Source organism: Sparus aurata, chromosome 4 (genome assembly GCF_900880675.1).
Source record: "Sparus aurata chromosome 4, fSpaAur1.1, whole genome shotgun sequence".
Classification (NCBI taxonomy): domain Eukaryota; kingdom Metazoa; phylum Chordata; class Actinopteri; order Spariformes; family Sparidae; genus Sparus; species Sparus aurata.
In genome coordinates this window covers 12,613,883-12,640,632 of record NC_044190.1, presented here as the reverse complement: position 1 = coordinate 12,640,632, position 26,750 = coordinate 12,613,883, and the positions used below count along the sequence as shown (strand labels likewise).

The 26,750-nt window shown below is 40.9% G+C and overlaps 1 protein-coding gene across 3 annotated transcripts in view; it reads left to right on the top strand.

Moving 5' to 3' along the window:
- dpy19l3 (dpy-19 like C-mannosyltransferase 3) overlaps window positions 1–26,750 on the top strand; it is an 81,259-nt gene that overhangs the window by 49,443 nt on the left and 5,066 nt on the right. For all 3 annotated transcript variants that reach the window (XM_030413179.1, XM_030413180.1, XM_030413178.1), the window contains exons 17-18: window positions 11,877–12,009; window positions 25,465–25,623. In XM_030413179.1, coding sequence (XP_030269039.1) covers window positions 11,877–12,009; window positions 25,465–25,623 — 292 coding nt within the window. The remainder of the gene's footprint in view (window positions 1–11,876; window positions 12,010–25,464; window positions 25,624–26,750) is intronic.

The window sequence follows — 26,750 nt, the reverse complement described above, 5'->3', positions numbered from 1 at the left end:
GAAAGTATATACTTTGTTTCGACAATATATAAAATCCTATTAAGGAACAGCTTGGATGCAGGTACTTTTTTTCTTAATGCAGCTGTATTAGCCAGGAAAATATTAGTTAAGGCTAAGTGTCGGATCAAGACTCGGTATCGGCATTTACTAAATATTAAAGGGATATTCCGGTGTAAATTTAATCCATGGTCTAACACACTGTGAAACTGTGTTAGACTCCCTCTCGAGAGATCAAGTTAGCAGACTGCTAGTTTTATCAACCTCAGAAATGACCGCACGACATTTCAGCGGAGGTTAGATGCCCCGGACTATGTGCTGAGACCCTATTTGTACTGTTGCTGAAGTTTGGTGCTGTTCTGAGCATTATTTGTGGCTTTTTGGTGGCGGTTTATATTTGGATCCATTAACTGCAGTGTATTGTTGTCGTGCGGCCGTTTCTGAGGTTGATAAAACTCCGTGAATTAGCGGTCTGCTAACTTGATCTCTCGAGAGGGAGAGTTTCATGGTGTGTTGGAACATGGATTAAATTTACACCGGAATATCCCTTTAAAGGACTCAGATTGGGATAGGGGTAAAAAAAAAAAAAACCTGATCGGGACATCCCTACTTTTAACCTCCAATCAGTTGGTTGCAAAATCAAGAAGCCTTTTATTTTTTCATTCACTACCAAGCAGTTTATTGCTTCAGTTGATTAATTTAAAAACTTTTTTACTTTTTAATTTATTTTTCACAAGCTCCATTTTTTATAACTCTTTATATTCCAATCATTTGGTCCTAATACAGTTCATCATGTCTATTCCCTGTTTTCTCCATAGAACGTTACTTACTGAGCCACATATTTGCCATTTTCCTAATGCTCAAATGAAAATGAGGTAGGCATTGCTCATGCATTGCCAAAGCAGTGATTGGTCCAGGGTTTATATGTGTGTGCGTAATAGGGTTGGGCATTGTCTACTGAATTTGCATATGACCATGCATATTGCTTTCGTTGCTGCAGAGTTCCTTACTAGTTTACCACTGTAATCATCATCGTGTGTCATACATGCATCACCATACTGAGTGTTTTATCTCTGCACCCCATATCCGTAACTTAGTTGTGTACAGCCTGTGAAGCTTGTAACAAAATTAGCTGGCTAGCTATACAGAGGAATCTGAGCTAAGGAAACGCAAATAGCAAAGGACAACAACAACCCACAGCGAAGAAACGCTGCTCCCAATGTAACAGAGGGTCTTGGTATCACTTAAAGTGAAACTCTCACCAAAAAGCAACCAAGGCTTTATTTGCGATTGAATATGAGTCAAACCTTCGTGTAAAAGCATAATTACAGCGAAAGAGGCACTCTTAAGATTTCCCATAGTTTCGTTTTCGGGCAAGCTAATTTTAAATGTAGTGCGAGAGCACTTTTACTGTAGCATCAAAATGGCTACTTTAAAAACACTAAGAAGGCTCGACACAACATGAAACTGTGCTTGTAGTATCACCAGGGTCTCTACACACGAACACGAGCATTGAGAACATTGTTTGTGTACACAGAGTTTACTAAAAAGAATGTTTTTGGAAAACTCACGTTAGCAGCTGGATCTCCGGCGCGCTGCCGTCATGGCAGACAAAAAGTGTCGATCCCCGAGTGCGACCTAATAGGCAGGCTTGAGGAGCGGTCCACCATTACTCTCCTTCCTGTTAGGTCGCACTCGGGGATCGACACTTTTTGTCTGCCATGACGGCAGCTCCTAAGGTGAGTAGTTCAAAAACCTTCTATTTAGTAAACTCTGTGTACACAAACAATGTTCTCAATGCTCGTGTTCATGTGTAGAGACCCTGGTGATACTACGAGCAAAGTTTCATGTTGTGTCGAGCCTTCTTAGTGTTTTAAAAATAGCGAATTTGATGCTAGTGCTCCTGCACCCCATTGAAAATTAGCTTGCCCAAAAACAAAACTACTGTAAATATTACCCCCAATTTCCACTGGATACGGGTCCACTGCGTTGCGGCTCCGATCCAGTTTTGCTCCACCGTCCGCTGTCCGGCAATCTCCACCGGTTGCGGTTTGAGTCCGCCACGGCGCAGTACGGTAGACAGCTGGCATCACAAGGCCGAGGAGTTCCCGCGATAATCACATAATCACTCACAACCACAGTTATAGGTCTGTGTTATTGAAAACAACAACACGAAATGTTCCCGACCAAAGGACTAGCAGAAGAGCTTGTGTTTGTCTCTTTTTTGAGATTTGTGTGCCTGTGTCAACACGGAGTGTTTTATTTTTGAAAAGTAACCGGATGTTGTTTGTTATTTCGGCGCTTGACTTCCTGTCTGCTGGGTGCTAAATTCAGCTGAATTGCTGCGTCATGCTCCGGCATCTGCCAGAAATAGAAATCCTGCGTATCTGTGCCGGAGGGCTCCGGACTGCCAGAGCTGGGACGGAGCAGATACGCAGCGCAGCGGACCTGGTGGGGAGAAGTATCCAGTGGAAATTGGGGGCTAAAAGTGCCTCTTTCGTCGTAATTATGCTTTTACATGACTCATATTCAATCGCAAATAAAGCCTTGGTTGCTTTTTGGCAACAGTTTCACTTTAACTTAAAAAGAAAATGAAAAAACTGGACATAGCAACGTCGACAACAACTTATTTTGATATTCTCTATGTTCATATACTTTAAAGGGTCAGGTCATACAAATTACAAAGAAATTACCTTTTTGTCTCCAGTGGCTATAAATGCCAATAATTTCTTATTTATTCATCGGGTCTTGTCTGCGATATTTCTGCCTCTACCTACAAATGAGGCAAATGGATATGGATTTGTGGTGATCAGAGGTGACCGCCGCAAAACAGATACTGAAGTGATATTCCACAGAATCAACATTCTTTATATTAATGGGAAATGAAAGGAAGTAGCTCTTATGAAACTTCTCACGTCCAAAGTGAGGTTGATGGAAATTCCATTCACCTTTGTATTGGGCTAGAGGCAGAAATACCAAAGGAAAAAGTCAATTTCAACACACTCATATAACCTCCCATTGATTTAGTATGTAAGGTCAACATTTCGGTCACAAGGATGTTTCACAGGACATAATGGATTGAATTTTGGGGGGGAATTTGATTCCTAGCACCACAAAGGAGACAAAACACATGGTGTACATGCTGCCTTCTACCCTGCTTGAGGCAGAAATCTTAATAATTAAAACAAGTAAAGTAGAGTCTATAACTCCAGCTAGAGGTGTAAATCACATTACCTTAATTATGTAGATTCTGTGGACGACAATGCAATATTTGCTGAGGTCACAAAGTCTGCCACATAATGATTCTGTTCGATCCAATTTATTGGCCCACAATCAATATGAGGGGATATCATATAACCATAACACAATGCGCCAGTAACAGTTACAGATTTTTAGTGGAAATAGTCAGGAGGGGAGGAAGGAGAGTTAAAGGTGACGGTCATAAAGTCCCCAGTGGTCCAACGGGGCTGTCATCATCCCCCACTCTGTCACCACCCTGTTGTTCACTACCTCAGTTTACACAAGGTATACAGTAAAGTTTTAATTCCTTTTTTCTAACACATCCCTGCTGTCTGAGTTTTGTCATTGTGGCCCAGATTAACTTCCGATCAGTCCCCGTAGTAGACATACAGCCCTATGAAAAGTCAAGTGAATGTTATACATGATAATGTGGATCGATGTTTGTTTGTGTCTGTTTTTGTCTGTTTGTGTAAACAGCGCAGTAAAACAACTGTATGGCAAGCTCACTTAACTGAAATGACTGTTGGCTAAACAGACTTAGCATCACCCTTTTCAGTTCACTATTTAGCCAACTAGCTAACGCTGACTTCCTTAATAGCCCTTTTCAAGCAGGAACGCTGCATTATTATTTGCCAATTCTCGGCTGTTGGTTGTTCACACAGAGCCAAGCATCTCCACCGTAAAGATGAACTGCAGTATAATTCACACAGAGAGCCGGCACAGTGGCTCCTAAAGAGGCGTGATGGTATGCATCATGATGGTGACGCCTTTGTGTTTTTTTCCCACAGTGTCCTCCTGACAATCTAACCGGCTGACTGTTTATAATCATATGGTTTCTGTTAGAATGTGTTTTGATTGAGATCCTGACACATCAAACATCCTGGAAAGTGACAAAGTTAAGTTTTTCACTCCAAATTACATAATTAAATAATCGCCATCAATAAACTGGAAGCTGTCTGGCTCTCTCACTCGCGGGGAGGGGGGAGACTGTTTTCTGGGGGAAAGTTCACTGAAGTCTTAGTCGGGAGTCGGGAGGGCTGACCGTCATAGTGATTGTTTTTCAACACAAACACTTGGTGAGTAAAAGTTTTTTGCCGTTGACAGACGCAGTTTTACGGGCATAAATGTGACGAGGAGTCGGTAGGACAGGCCGGAGGATAGACACTTCTCCACGTATAAGTTGCCAAAGACAGTTACAGTTACTACGTAACTCTTGTTTGTTCATGTAACGTTGCTTTGTTGGAAAATGTGTCATTATTTAGTTTAGTGAAGGACCTGTGTAGTTATCCGACTGTTAGACCTACACGCCCTTGGTACGCGACGCCGTTCACACAGGTTCGGTTCACCAATACTGTGCCTCTCATACTACCTCCGGAGGTGTATCAGCGCCGGAGCGAAATTTCACCCCTCGCCGCTTCTGAGACTTTCACACAGAGATGGAGGCGGAGAGTTGGCGCAGGATCCCCACACTCAAAGGGCAGTGTGAATGGGGCTACTGACTTGCAGGAGCTAGTGTGGGTACTGTATAGAGGCTGTCCATGTGATCTTACCAAAGATGGAAGTCACCAAAATAAAACCGACACAGCCTCTGGCCAAAAGAAAAATGGGAAAAGTTTTGTGTGATTGACACTTTACAGAAATATTCAACAGGTACATATGAAAGTTAGGAGACTAGATTCCTGGTCACATGCCAATGTCCACACACCACTGGTATGAATCAAACTACCTCAAGATTGTGTGTTTACACCCCTGGTTTCCCTGGTCCTTTTACTCAATGCAGCCATGCTGACGAATGTTTTGCCACTCCAACAAGGGGATGTTGACTACTGCTACAACAGTAGCTAAAGCATTTTAGCTGGTCTCCAAGCAGTTTTTGGGTTTGTTGGTTCAAAAGACCATTGCTGTCATTTTTATGGTGGGGGCATCCTCAATTTTTTATCCTGCCTGGGTAAAGGTTAAGCTCCTAACTCATATGAGGTCCCTAGATAAATCTAGTCTTGTGCAAATAGGGCTCATCACTCCCTCTCCCTCCTAGTGTTGTTTTGTAGGTCTGTCATATTGTCCCCATCTGTCTGTGTAATTAAAACACATTGCATCATTCGTTCTTAGGAAGCATGTGTCACTATTCACAAGTCAGTCCTCCAGTAAAGTACAATTTTCAACTTGCTCCATGAAACTGTATCCTTGCTGGTTTTTACATCCTCTGCTCGTGCTGTCTCTGACTCGCTCTCTCACTCTCTTAATTGTCTTCTTGTCATGTTTTAAATTGTCTACCAGCATTGTGTGTGTGTGTGTGTGTGTGTGTGTGTGTCTCTTTCTGTCTGTCTGTACATTCTAACCGATCCAGAGGTAGTTCAGAGAGAGAGATTGTCCTTGATTGAAGTACATGTCTCTCAATCAGAAGTCGGACTTCAGTAAAAGTGTATTGCTTGACATGTTCATAAGAACACTTCCAATCACTTTCTCAGTCTCAGTATTAGACCTCATCATCTCTTCCACTCAACAACATTTAACTGGAGTTAACTACCACTTAAAATAGGTCCAAGAAACTATCATTTCTTTTTGATTTTGAAGACCCCTGTGGACAAAGGAATTATGAGCCCCAGTGCTTGACATTTTAGCACTTCTTTTAGCTGCTGGAGCTGCAGGATGCATGGTGATGTGGTAATGCATCTTTTTGTGGCTATGTAAGCTTAACTAAGCTCATCTAAACTCTAACATACATTTGTTGAAAAGGCTGAAGTTATCAACATTTTATTGTAAAGTTATGGCATCATTAGTCATAAGAAAGAGCAAAGACAACACAAAATGTGAAGTTATTAGCCACATATTAATTTTCATTGGTATATTGGTGGACATCACTGCCATCACATCCACTTTGTCCTATACCAATGTCATGTTGATGTAGAAATATGCCATTGTAACTCAGAAATAATAAAGATATTACTTACCTGTCCAGAAAGACCTCAATTTAGGATGAATTCTAATTCCTTTCAAATCGATTCTCTCCATCTGTTGATGATAGACCAACAAATACTTGTGTTTTCGTCTGTTGTGCTCTCTTCGGTCCAAGCTGGGTTAGCTCGGCTCTCAGCTCTCTTCCATCTCTCCTTTGGCTGATTGCCTTGCCTGTGGTGGTATTTGGTTTGGCTGGGTGGTTGGAAGATCTCGTAGGCAGGGACTGTCTTAAGGACTGCACTTAATGCAATCCCTGCCCTTTCTTTCGATTTTGAAGACTGTTTTTCTGTTTTACACTGACGTGGTTGACCTGCCTCCCCGTCCCAGTTTTTACCCTGATCCTGGCCCACTATCATCTATTACTACAAAAGAGAACTATATATAGATGAGTTTAAGCATCGTTGTGTATTAACTGGATGATGTCCAGTCCATACTACAGTGATCTTTATCGACAACAACATTAACAAAATATTGTGTTGGGATTACTTTCAGAGTGATTTGCTGAAAGATAGAAATCAAAATCCATCTGAATTTATAAGGCATCATGTCACAACTCATTAAGTGCTTATGTTACATAATATGAGGCTGCAAATCAGACATAAAACCAGAACTGTATTTAGTAGAGCACATACCTCTGCCAAGGCCCAAAAGTCCCATTTTATACTCATAGACACAAGATACAGCTGTTTTTCATCAAGATGCATGCATTATTCTTTAAGAAATTAACGAATATGGATCCATCCTTTCATCCCAGTATTCACAGTATTCGATTATCTATATCCATTTTCCTAAGCTGTTGACACAGCTGAAGCATGCAGTACGTGCTTGGCTCAACTGTCAAAAGAACATTGTTGTTCATCTTTGTTGACGCTCACATTGTTATCATAATAGTTATTGTTATAGTCATTGTTCTTGGTTTGGAGGGCCCTTATCTCAGGAAGTTGGGTGAGGTTACCAAACACCAATTACTATGAGAGTAAGTATACATTGATGTCATATTTGTCCCTCAAGGCTGTTCATTCTGTATGTTAAATACTGTCAACTTGACCAAAGTCGTGTGGCTTTCGATGGATATATTTGATCGCCGCATCATTTAGAAAACCTTGTGCTTAATTAATTCTACAAAGCAGCTTAGATGATATCTTTTTATATTAGTTCTCTTCTCCTTAGTCTTCAGCAGTCTGTAAAAGTGAATTCAGAAAGATTTCAGATACCAACATAGTACATTTCATGAAAAAATACCTAATAAGACAAAATGAGTTAAACACCTGTGTGCAGCTGGACCATGGCAGAGCTTTATGTTAAATATGATTTACTTGTGTGTCTGTGTGAAAACAAGTTGTGAAGAGGGCATGAAGTAGATTTGGTCCTTATGTGACTGCAGGTGATAAGTTAATCGTTCTGAAGGCAAACGCTGGCATGACTCTTTGCAGAGCCTTTGCAGTTGTTATCACAAATATCCACAGCAACATCAGAGTGCAGGCAGTCAGAAGTGTTGAACGGTGAGTATGAACTGGCCGATTGGTTCACATTCTCTTATATAGATTGATGAGATGTTTTCCCTGTGTTTTGTGTGTCATTAAGATTCTTCAAAATAGGACATATCAGGTTCATTTTGAGGGTCATATTTTTTGTTTGGGTCGTTGGCTTGAAATGTAACATGCTTTTGAAGAGTGAATATTCCTTTTTTATATGACCAAAAACTCAACTCTGACTAGTTGTTAAATGAACTATATCCATCATGTATGATTATCTAGAATTTCATGTATGATATCTGTGTTTAAAGAACAACTATAGATATGCAATGAGCACTGCCACTAGTAACTTTGCAGGTTCATCACAGGGCTGCAGTCAACTGCATTCAGAACAAACTGAAACCTAGGCTTTCAGAGAGCCCTTAAACATATGCTCACCTCAAGTTTGGAACTTTGACTATGTTTAACATCGACATCTGACCTCAAAACAATGTATTAATGAGAGAAAATCATATAATCATGTCACTATTAAGTCTTGCCTTTTGCATTTTTACCAGAACATATTGGTCATGTTAAAACAGTTTTATACATTTTATTTGGCATGCTTCTGTCATGTTACTGTCACCCTTTTTTTGATTGCAGACATTTTTGACATATGGAAGCAGGAAAGCCACTGTAATTCACAGCATTTATAACAGCTTTATATGATTTTTGGGGGGCATTTTGCGAAATAAGGCTGCAACCACATCATGTCATATAATCTGAGAAAGACGTTTAGGTGATTATGTTAGTAAGGAGTAATGTCTCAGACAACTGCACATAGGTCCAATGTTCACTCTCTTTTTAGCTTGTTGTAGTCGTCAGCAGCTCCTGATGTAAGTGTCTGTCTGTTGAGCAGCCAAATGCTTTGGTGTTTACTGGCTAGTTGCAAAATTTGGCTGTCTGCCATTTGCCAATGGGCACGAAACATACAATTGGTTAATGCAAACTTTTGAGCTGGACAGAGCTCACCTTCCATGGCTCAAAAGGAGGTTGTTGAGAGCAGGCATAATGTAATTGAAGGTGTGTCATTAAACTTAAACATTTGCTAAAAGAAGCTACAATGCTCCATGGAGTGGAGCGGAAGTGCTGACTTTTTCTGTACAAGTTGCAATGTATTTCATGGAAACAGTCTTTGTTTCTTAAAAGCTGAAGAACTCCAATATGGCTGCCTGTCATGCATCGCCTTATTTGCCCAGTCCCTGTGGCCCCTCTCTCTGTTTCAGTCAGCTCTCGCTCTCATATTGTTTTCTTTCTAAACAGTGCTGTCTGAAGTTGAGCAACAAGTGCTTAGAAACACGTTGCCTGAACCTGTAAACACTGACCAATACACAAACGGAAAAGTCACCATAGTGAGTCTCCTGCAGCTGCCCCAGATAACTAAAATTAATGTCATTATTTAATTTTTATGATGTCAGTGGGGTGCATGCCAGTGCCTTCTGGCATTTACATATGAGAATATAAACGTGAAATTAAATGTAAATCAACTTGAAGGGGAGCTATTTCCCGGGATGCTGTGAGCGATTAAATTCACATACTCTCAGAGAGAGAAGACGAGCAGAAATGGACTTCTGCTGCAGGTCAGGAGGCCAAGAAATCAAACCACACATCTACCCAAGAGCATGTATGAATACACACATTCATAAGCCGATCCAGCATACGCCCATATGCACATCCACTCAAGCGTATATTTTTATTTCACACATCAAGCTAGTCATTATTGTGCCTCATATACATACTTTACACACAGAGCAGACAATAAATATGTAAAGCAATCTATGTCTGGTATTGCTGTGTAACTGGACTGTAAACCGAGGCATTCATATCTATAATGACGCTACAGTGTGTGCATGTGTGTGCTCTGGTACTTCTAATTGGAGTTTGAATGTTTGTCTTCCTGATGAGGTTTGAATTTAAGCTTAACGATTCAAACTATTTCTGTAGAGTTAGCTGGATGTGATGCTGGATTATTTATGTCAAAAAAGCATTATCTCTGTGGGTAGAATGATTTAAGAATGTGGATTGCTTGTGACCACACCTAGTGTAACTGCAAAACTCTGCAGTGCTGAATTGCTTCTAAGAATTGAAATGTTTATCCTTTTGGACTGCTACAAAAGGAGGAATTTGAGCCTTTCATCCATTCAGCAACCATCATGGCTACATGTTGAGGCCACAGCTGAGGGGCCTTAAGCTGTGCATTCTCTGATTACATTTCTGGCTAAGAAGAGGACGCCTACACACTTGTTCCACAGAAGTCTAATAAGTACAACGTTTCAAAATGGCATTAAAATTTTAAAAAATAAATCGTCAAGTACACGTGGCATTACTTCAAAGGAGGAAGCTATTCAATGACCTGGAAGCAGCTGGAGAAACTGTTTTTATTGTGCGCTTAACTCAACCTATACCTGCACTAAGAAACTAATGAAGTACAGCAATTAGCTGTATAAAACATATTAATCATTGCCTAAAGAAAACCTTAATAACAAGCAGTAATGGTCAACAAGACTTTGTGGCCACGTCTAGTCTGCCTGATACAAATAAGAAGGAACACTGCCATTGTTTGTTATGTTATTGTTGCAGCATTTGCACACTGCAATTTTACCCTGTAAACAGTGTTCATTATTGCATTTGATTATTATTATTATTATTATCATGTTACATACTAAGGGTTTCTGACATGTTCAAAAACCTCACATGTTGTTTAAGCATACTGCAGACCATGTTCTAACTTACTTACTTACTCAATGTATGTTTTTGAGCTAGCAGGTTTGGTCACATTTCCAGAGGACCAATGATAAATTTAAATTTTAAGCTTCATGGATGCATTTCTTGACAAAGCCATATGCGTTCCATTCAATTCATCACAGAAAAATGAGAGCTGTAAAAATCAATGATACACTGTACATGTTCTTTATAAGTGTATGCAAACATTTGACCTAGACTGAAAATCCCACTCTGACTATGCGGAGAGCAATTGAGGCTACTTGTCCGATATCATCTTGGTCAAATTGTCTTTCTTATTTTATATCCTTTGTCATATAATACAGAGTTATGAGACACTTAAATAATCCACAGGTACTCAATTGTTATGAGTTATACCGTGACATCTGTTTGGCACAACACGACCGTTGATGCCTTCATTTGTGGTGCCACAGCTTTTTCGGCACTTTATATCATCTTTCTGTTTGAAAAGTACTCATTACAAAAAACAACAGTTTTGAAAAAAAAAAATGCCTTTAGCCTTGTTTTTATTGGGGATATTCACAGAATTGGGAATTTTCCCCAATTAACCCCATTTTTGAAATAATAGGCTGTCAGACAAATGGGTTTCTGGTCCAATCTGACATTTTTCTTACTATTTGGATGTTGACATATAGATATCAATCAGTTATTTGTTTTTGTACTAAATCCTTCATTTTCCCATCAGTCTTCACACACAGTCGATGTTTGATTGTACTGCTAGCTATGTGACCCCGGTCTATCTCAATATCTCACGTTTGGTTTTGTGGTGACAATGTAACCTGAGTGTCAAAGTGTCGTGTATTCTTAACTCAAGCATTCAGCTTGTCAGTAGGCATGAGTTTAGATTAAAGATGACCCCTAGGTCATCATTACAGGTAAGGGGTGTGTGTGTGTGTGTGTGTGTGTGTGTGTGTGTGTGTTGGACTTGTCAATGTGCAGATATTTCTGTACCACAGTAACTGCACATCTTTATCTATCTATATGCGATTTAATTTGTCTGTACAAAGAATGTTTTTGTATCTGGTCTTGATGCAGGTAGCTGCTGTCCTTGAAGCCAAATCCTTGAAAGAGATGTTGCCATCAAATGCCATCAATAAGTCCCCATTATTGCAGCAAATGCAAAAAGCTAAAGCATGTGAACTGAATGACAACGCTAGAAAATAACCAAAACAAAAACCAATCAAACTCTTATTGATAACTGGGTGCACCTGTGAATACCCTCCAAACTTTTTCATATCCTTCAAACAACAGAACATTTTTCTGTTGTGCCTTTTACCCATTTTCTCTCCTCTCTTTAGCACTCACCCACAAAGCTTTATAACACTCTGTAGTTCATCAAAAGCTTTTTTTATGGTATAAATTATCTATATATTTATAGCACTGAATGATGTGTCCTCTCTTCTCTCCCTCTATGTTTGTTCACAGCACAAAGACCCCTAAGCAGGCTGTATTTGCAGGCAGCATGCAGCTGCTGGCTGGCATCAAGCTGTGCACAGGCAGAGTTCTCACCAACCATCCCCATTATGAAGATAAAGACCTGCGGGAGAGGACCAGACAGGTACTGTTGGCTGCAGTATACTGGGAAACATACACACGGGTGTGGACAAGACCAGAGTGGCTGCAAAATAACACAAAAATAATAAATTGAGACATTTCCACTTAAGTGAATAGATGGTAATTACAATGTCAGCTATGCTAGTGAGTCATGGGGATTTGAATGCTAGTTAGAATCATGCAGGGTTGGGAGTCATCACTGTATGTTCAGGCAGAATGGGAGGCCAGTTTTAGAGGTTGATTGCATACAAACTCAATGAAGAACCAGTTAAATGCAAATTGGCCCCGGTCGACAGGAACTGATGCGAAGACTTGAGCGAAAAAATGCTGTCATTTGGTTTACAAATTTCCTTGATAAATGTTGAGAGATTACAGGAACAAGGAGAGAATGGAGGAAAATAACCAACAGCACTTTCTGGTGAGTTCTGAGTATAGTGAACTGAAAATAACTACACTCATACACACAAACACAGTAGTCGTCGTCGTAATCGTCAGCAGCTCCTGATGTAAGAGTCTGTCTGTTGAGCAGCCAAATGCGTTGGTGTTTACTGGCTAGTTGCAAGTGTTTTGGTGTTTGTCTGCCATTTGCCGGTGGGTACGAAACATACAATTGGTTAATGCAAACTTTTGAGCTGGACAGAGCTCACCTTCCATGGCTCAAAAGGAGGTTGTTGAGAGCAGGCATAATGTAATTGAAGGTGTGTCATTAAAGTTAAACATTTGCTAAAAGAAGCTACAATGCTCCATGGAGTGGAGGGGAAGTGCTGACTTTTTCTGTACAAGTTGCAATGTATTTCATGGAAACAGTCTTTGTTTCTTAAAAGCTGAAGAACTCCAATATGGCTGCTGGTCATGCATCACCTTATTTGCCCAGGTCCTGGATGTAGGTCACTTACTTTTCCAAGACATCGTCATACCTAAAACACTGAACAGGTTGCCTTTTAGTGTGTCACACACATTACTCAAAATAAGTTAGAGATATTCCAATATTTCATTTTTCACCTGATTTTTTGTGTATTCTGTGAGATATCTGGATTTTCAGGGGTTTTTTTGCGAATAATGCGACACATTTCATTTGACTTTTATTGCATATTTATGCATATGCATACATGCACCCATAGCCCAATATCCTGATCTAATTTTGAATCGTGTATATCACCATTCCCAACACAATGTGGCTGTGGCAGCACAACAGTGTCTCACAAGCCAAACCTTCATCACACGGTCGCAGTTTGGTTGGGTTTTTGCAACCACCACAACCTGTGAACCAAACCTTCAATCTGGCAGGTATTTCTCTGAAGAGGAAATGCTCTTTCTGTCAACATGTAGTATGTTAGATGGAGTTGTGTAGCCAATAACTTCAAAATTAGTATCCAGAAAGAAGTGTTTGATAAATGGCTTCCTTTTGTTGCAAATATTAATGTCGTCTCCGAAGACTGCAGTGTTTTCCCAAGCTTGAATGGTCTGACAGTAAGCCATTGTTTAACTCTAATTCCAGTTCCCTGTCCGTACTCATGCATGTCAGAAAAGCTTAAAATGTGGGGGGAACCATGTCTGTGAAGAGAAAAAGCCAGGGCAGATAATAAATGAACAACACCCAAAAAAAAGTAAAGACAAAACTTGCTAATGAAGTCTGGTGAACAAATACCCCCATTGCAAGTTATGATTTACGTAGCAGAATGCCAGGTTTTGTAGTGCGATGTAGGTGAAGAAATTTCAAACACTGTTAGTTGTGTCACAGATAGCTGCAGTAGCTAACAATAGCTATAAATGACCATTGAGCTAAATGTGACCTTTGTTTTATTTGCCAACTGAAGTTCTTAATACTGGACATGCTGTGGGTAGGTAACAACATTATGCAGCTAAAAGTCTGCTATTTGATTTCTAGACATTCAGCTAACATTATATGGCAGCCAAAAAACCTACTGTTAGCAACTGTTCAGCTTCTAGACTGTAGTCACACAGTGGAGATGTGTGCCAGGGCTAACTACCTTCATTTTTTCAGCAAGTCTGGAAATAACAAATTAGACGAATGCAAATGTTTCCATCGACTAAAAAGCTTTTGATAGCAGTGTTTTCTATTTCACTGCTCTTTACAATATAAGAAGCTCACTATCTGTAGGCAGCTGTATTAAGTTACTGCTGAACATTTCCTTACTCCTGTCACAGGTTAAGTAAAATGTGACTGCTGCTACTCTGTGCTGTCACTTTGCTGCAGATGCTGCATGGAGCAGATATCTTCAGTTCATAATTGTAGCTTCCTTCATTTCAGTATCGATTTAAACATTCTGCTCATTATGTTCTGCAGTGCATTATTGATATACTAAAATGTTTGTGTATTTCTACTGGATCTTGTGTTTCCTTTTGGGTCATCTACAATGTATGATTTGATTATTTTCTTTTTAAGTTAATTAGCAATTAGTTTGTTCTTATTTGAATCAAGTGTGTTGGTTCTGGTGGAAAGTTGCTTTTTGTGCTTATTATCTGAAGGGTTCTTGGAGTGTAATTTGTCAAATGTCTCTTATTCATGTCACAGCTTAAGTTGTTTGCCATCAATTTCAAGATGATGTTCTTGGGGTTTAGTTAAGTAGAAGGAAGCATGTCCATTCCTGGTAACGATGGTCAATAAAAGAACTATCTTGGGTGATAATTTGGTGTTAAATCTGCTGCTTGAGTAATACTTAGAGGAGCACGGTTGTAATATTGTGGATTGTTGAGTCAGTGATTTTATGTAGAATAAATTGTTAATTTTTATGTTTCATCAGATATTTCAAATACAGCTCATGGGTAACGCTTGTATCCAATAAGTTTAACATGAAAATATCTTTACATGACCCCAAATGGGAATCACTCTAGTCTTCTCTCTGTCTTAATAGATGGGGAGATGTTTTCCCTAACTGCAGGAAGGTACTACATTTATTCCAACTGCGGCGAAATCTATGTCCATTCAAGATGCTTTATCTGAGTTTATTCAGCAAGATCTGTCTCAAGCTTTTATGAAACAATGGAATAAGTAGAGCTACATTCAATAGGATATGGTTGCAGCACCAGATGCATTTACAGGAGGGATGTAATACCAGAGGATATCTCTGTCATTCTGTTTTTTTTTTAGAGCATGTGCAATTGCCAGTAGACAGGAGGGAAAGAGCGAGATGAGACTAGCCGTTTTTACACAGCGTCTCCGCATTATCTCCGGAGCGGTGGTTCTGCAATTCTCCGCCGATGGTGATTCACACAGAGCGAAGCATCTCCGCCTTCACGTGTGTAATTCACAAAGAAAGCTGGCGCTGCGGCTCCTAAAGAGGCGTGACGGTCATGTTGATGACGTCGGTGTTTCCCCAGGTGTTCCCCCTGTTAATCCAAACCCGCGGACAGTTTATAATCATATGGATGCTGTTATAATGTGTAGTGATTGAGATCCTGACCCACCAAACATCCTGGAAAGTGAGTTAAGTTTTTCGCGCTAAATTACATAATTATACATAATCACCATCAGTAAACAGGACACTGTCTGACTCTGTCACTCGCGAGGATGGAGGCTGTTTTCTGGGGGAAAGTTCCCTGAAGTCTCGGTCCGGAGAGCTGACGGTCGCGGTGATTTATTTTCGTCACAGACACTCGTGAGTTAAAGTTTTTTGCTGGTGACAAACGCTGTTTTTTTAGCAGAAATGTGAGGAAGAGTCGGGAGGACAGACAGGAGGACAGGCGCTTCTCCACGTACAGCTGTGGTATTTGTTTTCCTCATATAAGTTGCCAAAGACAGTTACAGTGACTACGTTACTTTTGTTCGGTCCTGTAACGTTGCTTTGTGGGACATTTCTCTGTATTTAGTTGAGTGAAGGACCTGTGCAGTTATCAGACTAGTCAGACCGACACGCCCCCGCTCCGCGCCTCCGAATTATCCGTTCACACTGGGACGGCTCACCAATAATGCGGCCCTGATACTACCTCCAGAGGCGGATCAGGATCCCTGCATGCAAACGGCAGTGTGAAAGAGGCTACTGTTTACTTGGTAATTGGGGTACATAATTCTGTTGGATTGATGGAATAAAAAATGCTTAATAAAATTGATCAACAAATATACTTGGGCAGCTGTTAATATAACTGGGTGAGTAACGCCTATGTGTGGGAAACAATTTTCAGTTTTTTTTTTTCATGTGTAATGTTTCTCTGTTGCCAAGTTGGTTAATATCGTTACTTCACATGTCTACATTTTCTAACGACTTACCTTGAGTCTGAGTGCAGGTACTTAAGAGCACAAGGAATAATGGATATTTAGTTCATTCAGTTTATAAAAGTGTTTGAATTCCTCCTTATTCCTCCTGAGACTGAAACAGTTTTGATATTCAGTAATTCATTCAGTAATAAATACATTTACAAGAGGTTTAAAAAAGTGAACTGCTTTTTAGCCTTGACTTTACAAAAACAAAAGCCCATGAAGAAATGTATAAGGAATGGAATAAAGTGTGTTTATTCTCTCTAAAGTGAAAATTATTCACAAAAGTTTCTCCTTGACCCACTGAACATTGATTTGTAGGTGAAGGCTAAATGAGTAAATGTAAAATATGGCATGCTAGATTGACATAGCGTTAGCAGTGCTTAGAACAGCATAGTACATACATCCAAAGGAAGTGGATGTATGTACTCTAACACTATGTTAATCTGACTGCTTCAGCTGGTATTTAACTTTTACAGTTCTTCGGTGAACTAAGTTAAATAAACTAAAGATATGTAATGTTAAGTAACTGTTTGTACTCGCATAAGCTTATAAGTGAAACATACAGTCTGAAGTATATGTTTACGCTCAGCACAAAGGCAGTGTGGAGTGTAACTTCAACCAGTGGTGCAGGTATGCGGCATATAACTACAAATTTTTCAGTCAGCATTGCGTACACCCACTTCTTAATCCCCTCTGATGCGCATCTTTGTTACATTGTTTGAGGGAGCTATCGGTAACTGCATACTTATGGATGAAACCGTCACTAATGCTAATGTGGCTTCTCAGGGATTTGAGCTCATTTTTTTTAACATTTATTTTCAAATCAGATAAGGTTGTAAGGACTGTGGCTGCTGGTAGCTGCAGGTGCCACTTCTTGCCATAGCCATGGTAATCATAGGGTAATGTCATGGGCTGATGGAATGTGAATACCGTAGAGTGCAGAATCAGGCTATACAGCAGGGGTACTCAAATACTAATCTTAAAGGGCCACAAAGATTTTTTTCAATGACTCAAAGGTCCATGTATTGAGGTCGGTCAGGCCACATGCAATAATACTGTAATATTCAAAACAAAATGTCCTTTTCATTCTAAACAACAAAATACAAACTAGAATAAAATGTAATTTCCATTTTAACATAAATTAAAATACATTTGTGCTACGAAGCCGCAGCGGGGCATGTCTCAAGCCAAAGGTAGGAGACAGGCTTGTTTTCCTTACGAGAAAAGTGTGAAAAATGACAGCAGTCACCCGGATCCGGGTCTCCGGTTTGTGGTGGAGGTGGACGCCTCAGACAGCGAAGTTGTCACTACATTGTTGCAGGTTGTCACCGCGGTCACCGGCAGACCAGAAGCGTCATCTCTGCGCCTTCTTCTTCTACCTCGTCTCACCCCAGCCGAGAGGAATTATGATGTGGTTAACCGCGAGCTGTTAGCCCTCATGCTCCAGGAATGGAGACACTGGTTGGAAGGAGCAGCCCATCCTTGCCTTGTTTAGACCGACCATGAAAACCTTGCCTACCTACAAGCCAAGCGACTGAACTCGCACCAGGCTTGCTGGGCATTATTCCTGGGTTGCTACAGCTATTCCCTCACCTACCGCCGTGGCCCCCGGAACACCAAACCCCACACTCTCTCTCATCAGTTCTCCATCTCTGGAGAAGAGACTCCAGATGAGCTGATCATGTCCCATCTAGCTGCGGCCACCACACACTGGGGGAAAGGAAGTGCTCCAGTCGGGGCACTCTGAAAACCTGGGTGACGAGCCAATTTAGAAAAGGACCTTATGCCTCATCCAACAGCGGTTTTGGTGGCCCCCATGCTAGCCACGTCACTAATGAGTTTGTCTCTGCCTGCTCAGCAAAGCCTCTCATCCCGCCCCCTGCTGGCCTACCCTGGTCCCACATCGCTGTGGATTTCGTCAAGGGTCTGCCGCTCTCTGAAGGTAACATAGCTATACTCACCATTGTTGACAGATTCTCTAAAGCTGTACATTTTGTCCCCCTGCCTCAACTCCTGTCTGCTTTAGAGACCACTTATCCCAGTGGACATTTTGTCAGACAGGAGGCCACAGTTTATTTCCCAGGTGTAAAAGGCAATCAGTGTCTGTCCGTTTCTTCCCGGGCAACCACCCTCAGACCGACGGGCAGATGGAGTGGGCGAACCGGGACTCAGTGTATCGGCCAGACATCCCATCTCCTGTTCCACTCATCTTCCCTGGGTGGAGTACGCACATAACTCCCTGGTTTGCTCCGCCATAGGTAGGTAGTTGTTCATGGCAGTTAATGGCTTCCAGCTGCCCTTGTTTCCCAAGCAGGAAGCTGAAGTGGTGGTTCAGAGGTAACACCAACACCTGCATAGGTGTCGCTGGGTTTGGCAGGCTGCCTTCTCCGCCCTCCTCAGTTCATCTGCATGGAACCAACCCCTGGGGAACAGACACCACACACAGCTCCTACCTACGCCCAGGGTAAAAAAAGTGTGGCTTTCCTCCAAGGATCTTCCCCTCAAAACAGACTTCCTTTAGATGGTACCTGGATAAATTGGACTGTTTGAGATTGTCAAAATGATTAACCCTGTGGTGGCCCTGACTCAAACTCCCCCTGGCACTCAAGGTACATCCCTCCTTTCATGTGCCGGCTGAACCCTCTCCATCTCCCCGGCTTCTGGCCGGCCATCCAGTCTACTCTGTTCATTGCCTTTTGGATTTTCGTCGCTGGGGCAGGTGTTTTCATATCCCTGGTTGACTGGGAAGGGTATGGCCCAGAAGAGCGCTCATCCGTCCCTTGCTTGAGTCACAGTTCTTCTTTTGTAGTCAGGTTTTTTTTGTGGTTTTGTATATTTCCTGCTCCCTTCCCTGTGTGTGAGCGTGGTAGCAGTGTCTGCACCAACCATTTCCGTTCTCCTCTCCACTCCGGTGCCAAATTGTTCCGTCCTGTATGGTTATTATACCAGTGCCACTTGCTATTGTATTCACTATCTTCAAAGTATTATCTAGTGTTGAGATTGTTTGTGTGCCTACGCTCCAGTGTTTTTGTGATTCACCTCATGCTTTTGTATTTTCTTCCCCGGTGTGCAGCACCTCCAGCACCTTCTTGCTCCTCTGGCTCACCTGAGATCTCTTAACAGACAACCCAGCTTGCCTTTCTGTTCTCCTCATCCACTACTTCCTCTAAGAACTCTGTCCTGAAATACAACCCTTTAAACCTGCCAGCCTCTGGTCTCTGCATTTTAGGTCAAGATAAAAAAAAACAACAACTGTTAGCAGATTTTATATGCTGGTCACAGCCAAAATCAATGATGACCATCAGTAGAAGTAGCCTGCTTTCTGTGTAGAATCCCCTAGCCTAAAATCAAATATTGTCTCGAACTGCTAGTCCTTTTGAGTGGTTAGCCATCATCATAGTAAACTGTATAGTGCAGTGCTAGTGTAGCAAACTGTCAGATGGGTAAAAAGCTGGTGCAAAGAGGCAAAAGACAGCCATCATGCTTTAATAATCCACAAAGATGAATTCCATATAATAAAATTGTGTAATGAAATAATAAAATCCATTGATTTGGCTATGTGACGATAGTGGATTGGGTGGAGAATGTGGTAGGGATTTGTTGTTTGACTCACTTAGACCACTACAGTTTTGTTTTTTTTAATCTTTTCCCTGTAATATTTTGCACCTAGCATTCAGTGGACGAGTTTCCTGACTCACACACTGAACCTCTGACTGCTGAGGTTGCCATGATAACCACTCTCTTATTTTATGCTCCACCCTCTCCTTTCTGCTCCTGTCTCTATACTCATGGTGTCAGTGAATCCTTAAAACTACACATTTTTTAAAGTCAAGCAGATCTTGAGCAGTGCATTTCGTTTAGTCGCCTGTTGCTGTAACTTCTGTGAGCTTTTGATGTGTAGAAGAACACAGACGATTTATTAACATTAAATACTTTACAAATTTTAAATAATCAATTTAGTTGTCCCTTGTCCCTGTCCCTTGTGCGCAAATGTGCATGATAATGTAGAGATACACGTATTAGTTCTGCTGCTTGAAGATTGCTGCAGGTAACATCATTAACATTTTCTTCATTAAAGTTGTATTTCACCCACCTGCATCCTACCCGCTTTTAATCAGACTGATAATTTGAATGACCTGCCCCACCTGATCAACAGACTGAGATCTGCTCATCACTATAACACACACAGTGGCACTCATCCTTCTCTTCTGTGAAATATCAGTGTATTTTCTCTGACTTCCCTCCTCACTCCTCACTCACTGACTCTCACACAGTGGCGGTTCTAGACCAGTTTTAGTAGGGGGGCCAGTTTGGGGCCGGCTTATTTGTTAGGGGGCACATACAACCCGGAAAAAAGGATAAATCCCTCATTCAGACAAAGCAGTGTTTACAATTTCAGCAATTTTGATTGGGTAGTAAACTGCTGAGACACTTTATTTCTGCCTTTCCCTTCAGAACAAAATCATTGCAAGAAATCTGTCATTGTATTATTAATGCAGACTCCCTGTCAGGGGGGCCACAGGGGGGGTCCAGACTCAGAGTTATGGGGGCACTGGCCCCTGTTGCCCCCCCCCTAGAACCGCCCCTACTCTCACACACAGTCCAAATTCATACAGTAAAATGGATTAGTATGAATCAGGTGTCCTGATAACTCTTGAGATCCTCTCTACAAATATTTATTTCAGAAGCTTAAAGTTTAATTCTGTTTCCTCTGGAGTTTTCTCTTCAGCTTTTAGTTTTACTAATTTTATGTGCCACGGTATTTGTTACAGTGACATTTCTGCATTCATGAAAACGTTTAAAATTTCGTAAGGCAGCCTCTCCAATCAGAAGATCAGAGTGTTCGTGCATTGTGAACCCACCCAGGGTAGGGACATAATACTTTCTGAATAATACATGCCTTTAAATAGCAGGAAACAGACTGAGCCTTTGACACCAGCTTTTTGTTGGTCTACAGCGCTGTCACTTTTTGCTGCCTCGAGAGCAATGTGCTATCAATGTGCCTGACCACACCTTACTTTAAGTCCAACATGCCCAGGGACACCAGGAAGTATAGGTACATTTGCTATTTACACAACGTTAGTGCGGATTGTGAAAATGACAATTTTGTCGGTCTGAAACAAGCAACTACACTTGGACTGTGCAGCGCTTGGGGAAGGGCATAAGATAGCGCCCTAAATTATAATTTCTGACTGAGTCACATGGATGGATGATTTTTGATCTTTAATGTTGGTTCCATTACAATGAAGACCAAAACTCCCATGATCTCATTTCCGTCTTCTGTTTTGATTGAGAGACCCTGAAATGCAGAAAGAAGATATTGTGCATTAGTGTACCACCACATGATTTGATCCTTATTTTCTGGGTTACCATTTTATTGTACAACTTTGAGCCAATATTTTGATGCAGGAGCAGAAGTTCAAATTTCCTGCCTTTTTCCAGAACTTTGTCATGCTCTAAAGACTCTAAAAATCCATATCATGCATCTGCAGCTGGAGCCATGCTGCCTCGCCCATCTGTCTCTCTCAGCTCTGTGCTAATGTCTTGCGTGAGGGACCAGGAAATTGTCAAGAGATGGGGGCCAGTGACCCCCAGTGATTGCCTCAATGAATGTAGGATCTGGAGATGCACTGAGTACAATATGCATCCATTAAGTTGCACTGAATAGTAACACAACAAAATGAGAGCCTGAGAAAGCTGAAGGTATGGTAAAGGAGAGCTGAATGGTGGTGCTCACACTTAAGTGCATCTAAGTAATGCATGTGAGAAATGCCTCACAAGAGCAATGCTTATTGTTTGGTGTTAATGCTGGATGGAGAAAGCACTTTTGAAACCTACTGATCACATTTAATATTTCCATTTGATTCTATTTTTTACAAATGGAATGATGATGAGTCAATGGCATGAAATGTTTCTAAACCCAAATTGTTTTTCTTTTTGTGTATTATTTTTGCATTATGTCTTCAATGAGGTTTTCCTCCCTTCACATTACCATTTTTATTACATGTTCAGCCGGTAGACTTAAATAACCGTGTTACTGTGAAGTTAACATCTGAAACACTTTTTACAAAAAACATAGTATGCTTCAAACATGCTGTCAGCACAACCACATAGGACTGATGCAAAATAAATTGTGCCAAGTTAGCTTTACTATTATTCCTTTATTTTTGCTTCAGCATTCGGTTTGTGTCTGAGCAGAAAATAATGTAGTGTGGGTCATCTCATGGGTGGCCGTGCCTATGTTTTGCCTCCCAGTGGGAAGTCAGCCATGCTGAGCTGCTGGCGAGGCCGCGGCTTTGCGTGGAGCTCATTAATGATCCACGACACTGGTGCAGACCTTCTGGGCTGTGAGTGCGTGCATGTGTGGTATTGAGTAGGAAAACTATGCAAATGCACTTTCAAACATTTGTAAGAACCTTAATGATGTTTAAAAAATTTTTCTGGGCTTGTTAGTAAAAACTAATTCATTAGTTGACAAAGACCACAGTTATTCTTGTTACCTACATGTTTTTTTCCTTCCTTTTTGAATTAATTCACCATACCCAGCAGGCATGCATTCTTAACGTTCAGCCCAAAGGTCATTAGTGTAAAAAGGAGTCACAAATGTACTCTTTGATTTTCAAAAAGCCTGCTTCAAATCCAAAAACAGCTGGTCAGTGTGTTTTTAGCAAACACTACATAAACAAGATGAAACATTGCATTTGTTGGGGACCATTTTCAGCCGCAGATTAATCCACAGTTGGTGCTCTTGTTTGTATTAATAGCAGCAGGACGGTTGTTGCTGATTGATGTGTTTTTAAAATTTTCTAGACATCAGTGAAGCTCTATGCCACAGATCAGAACTTCTATTAACGTGAAACTCCTGCCAAAAAGCAACCAAGGCTTTATTTGTGATTGAATATGGGTCAAACCTTCATGTAAATGCATAATTACGGAGAAAGAGGCAATTATAAGATTTGCCGTAGTTTCGTTTTCGGGCAAGCTAATTTTCAATGGGGTGCAGGGGCACTCTGACGCTTACGGAAGAGGATTAGGGCCACATGTGATTTTTTTTTTTTTAGTTATGACTTTAAAGTCAGAATTCTGACATTAAAGTTAGAATTCTGAGATTAAAGTCAGAATTCTGAGAAAAAAGTCAGAATTCTGACTTAAATCTCAGAATTCTGACTTTTTTTTCAGAATTCTGACTTTAAAGTCAGAACTAAAAATAAAAATCACATGTGGCCCTAATCCTCTTCCGTAGACGCTAGCATCAAAATCGCTATTTTTAAAACAATAAGAAGGCTCGACACAACATGAAACTTTGCTCTTAGTATCACCAGGGTCTCTACACATGAACACGAGCTTTGAAAACATTGCGACCTAACAGGTAGGAGGTCCACCATTATTCTCCTGCCTGTTAGGTCGTACTCGGGGATCGACACTTTTTGTCTGCCATGACGGTGGCGCGCCGGAGATCCAGCTTCATGGTGAGTAGTTCAAAAACCTTCTTTTTAGTAAACTCTGCGTACACAAACAATGTTCTCAATGCTCGTGTTCATGTGTAGAGAACCTGGTGATACTACGAGCAAAGTTTCATGTTGTGTCGAGCCTTCTTAGTGTTTTAAAAATAGCGAATTTGATGCTAGTGTAAAAGTGCCCCTGCACCCCATTTAAAATTAGCTTGCCCGAAAACGAAACTACGGTAAATCGTATAACTGCCTCTTTCTTCGTAATTATGCATTTACACAAAGGTTTGACTCATATTCAATCACAAATAAAGCCTTGGTTGCTTTTTGGCGAGAGTTTCGCTTTAAGAAGTTCTTCCTCTGTGGCATAGAGCTTCACTGATGTCTAGAAAAATATTAAAAACATATCAATCAGCAACAACCGTCCTGCTGCTGTTAATACAAACAAGAGCACCAACTGTGGATTAATCTGCGGCTGAAAATGGTCCCAAACAAATGCAATGTTTCATCTTGTTTATGTAGTGTTTGCTAAAAACACACTGACCAGCTGTTTTTGGATTTGAAGCAGGCTTTTTGAAAATCAAAGAGTACATTTGTGCCTCTTTCGTAGTAATTATTAGTTTAAACTTTAAACAATCAGTTATTAAATAAAGACACAGGTTAAATAGGTCTATCCTTTAGTTTTCCATTGATGTGATGCAAGAAAAAGACAATGATAGCTCTGACAAGTCTCTGTCTTCGGCGTGGAAGACTACACTCCATGGATGAGAGTCTTACTAACATTAATGCAGTGGAAAGAGCAAAAATGCAATCACAAACTGAAGCAGTAAAGATAAAACAAAAACACTCCATCTCTCTTCAATGGAAAAATCTCCACATGACAGGAAAAAAAAGCAAAGTTCTCACTGGATGGATGGATTGATCTGTCATCAGATGCTTTCTTTCCGTGCTTAGTCCCATACCTTTGGTGAATGGCTTTCTGCTCTTTCCACATATAGCTCTTCTTAGTGCATCTTAACTGCAAAAATAGCTCAAGTCTTTCTGTAGACTCCCCAAGTTCATCTTTTGTCTTTTGTCTTTTCGATGCTTTTAAAAGCCCTTGTAAACTGACAATTTAACCATCTAAGAATGATCATTCTCTCGTGTCATCATTGACAGGTGCAGTGTCACACATAATTTTCACATGTTTAAAGCTGTTAGGGTTCTTGACAGAAAGCAGTGCATATGCCTCTTCAATTATGGGAATTACACTCAGAATTCGGGCATTCAGATGACAAAGGTAAATAAGGCATAGTGCACTATATAAAAAAGAGGGAGCTGAAAGTTGGCTTGTCACTTCAGTGTTCCCTGCAAAACATCAGTCAAAAATTAATTTCTCACATTACCAGTTGGTTGCATCATTTGTCAATTTACATCTATTGTTGTGAAAAAGTTTTAATTCATTGCCCACAAATACAAGATGAACTGTAAGAGACTTCTGAGATCTGTTGTGTTTAACACTTGTGCTTTTGTTCTCACTCTGTTTTTTCCACTCATCCTTGTTCTTCTTCAGGTTTTTCCAGTAAACATTCATAATTGAATCTGAACTAACTTCAGTCAACACTGTAATTCAGAAAGCAAATGTGCTTGGTAATTGAGTTTCAGGAGAGATGTTTTCTCCTTCCAGCAGTATTGGTGTTTAAATATAAAGCCAGATGATCTTTAGGCAAAAAAAAAAATGCAATCAAAAGTCCACACAATCCTAAATAGATCCTTTTCCATTGTGTGTGTCTGTGTGTGTCTGTGTGAGCAGGTGTATCAGGTTTATGCCCGCCGGTCCCCGGAGGAAGTCCATGCCATCCTGAGGGCCGCCGGGGCCGACTATGTGGTGTTGGAAAACAGCATCTGTTACGAGAGGAGGCACAGGCGAGGCTGCAGACTGAGGGACCTGCTCGACCTGGCCAACGGACATGTGGGTGGCCTTTATTTAAAGTGACGCATCGTGACTCTGTTTCTGTGTGTGTGTGTGTGTGTGTGTGTCTGCGTGTGTGTCTGCGTGTGTGGCAGCATGTGCCATCCTCTCTGCCAGCTTCTTTGACCAGGAGAAAGCTCTCAACCTCCACGAAGATCAATAGTCTGACTTCTCATTCGCAAGTCACTGTCGCTCACGTCTGCTGTTGCTCTCCCTTTCAATTCCCTTACCACCACTATCACCATCTCCACCCCCCCTCCCACCCTATGTCTCTCCTCATTTTGATGTCGGATACAGCACTCTGGCTATTTGGATTACCAGAGGCGAGAAGAGCTTCAGTCTGGCTGTCTGGCTCAGTTTGGTGTAAGACACATGAAACACAGTCTGTGTGGGCCTGTTTGTGACGGCGTAAATGTCAAACAGCACACACAACATCTGACATCTAGACAGCTTTATTGAAGGAACAATGAGTTTACATCTGTCAGTCCATTACTTTCTCTCACTGTTTCCTCCCAGTCTTTCTTGTTCTTTCTATCTTCATTTTTTATTGTATTAATGTAGCAAAAAACAAGTTTGAGCAGAAGTTTAAGGTACCACAACCACTTTTTATATATATATATATAAATATATATATATATATATATATATATATATATATATGTATATACACATATATATATATATATACACATACATACAGGGCTCCAGGCTAATCTTTTTTACCAGGAGTACATTTTAGGAGCACAGTATATACAGACAGACAGACAGACAGACAGACAGACAGGACCTGGTGGAAGTTAACACATAGACTTCAGCTCCACTGGTGTGGCAGAGCCGTAATGCAGCTGGCACGTATCTGGTAGAATATGTGGTAAGCGTCAATAGTTCGTTTCGCCATTGTTCGCTGAAAGTGAAACCTTCCCCTTCTGCGCTTGGAACAACTTTAGGACCCTCCCCCTTCACACATTATCCACTTACAGTGCCATTCCCCATTCCTTGCCCCTCTCACATACGTTGGCCTGCCACCGGTAATTACAGATTATTTGATTTGCCCCTTCCATGTACCAGTGTAAAAAAAAAGAAATCAAATTCACGGGTCACACATGCACGACTAAATGTAAAATTTA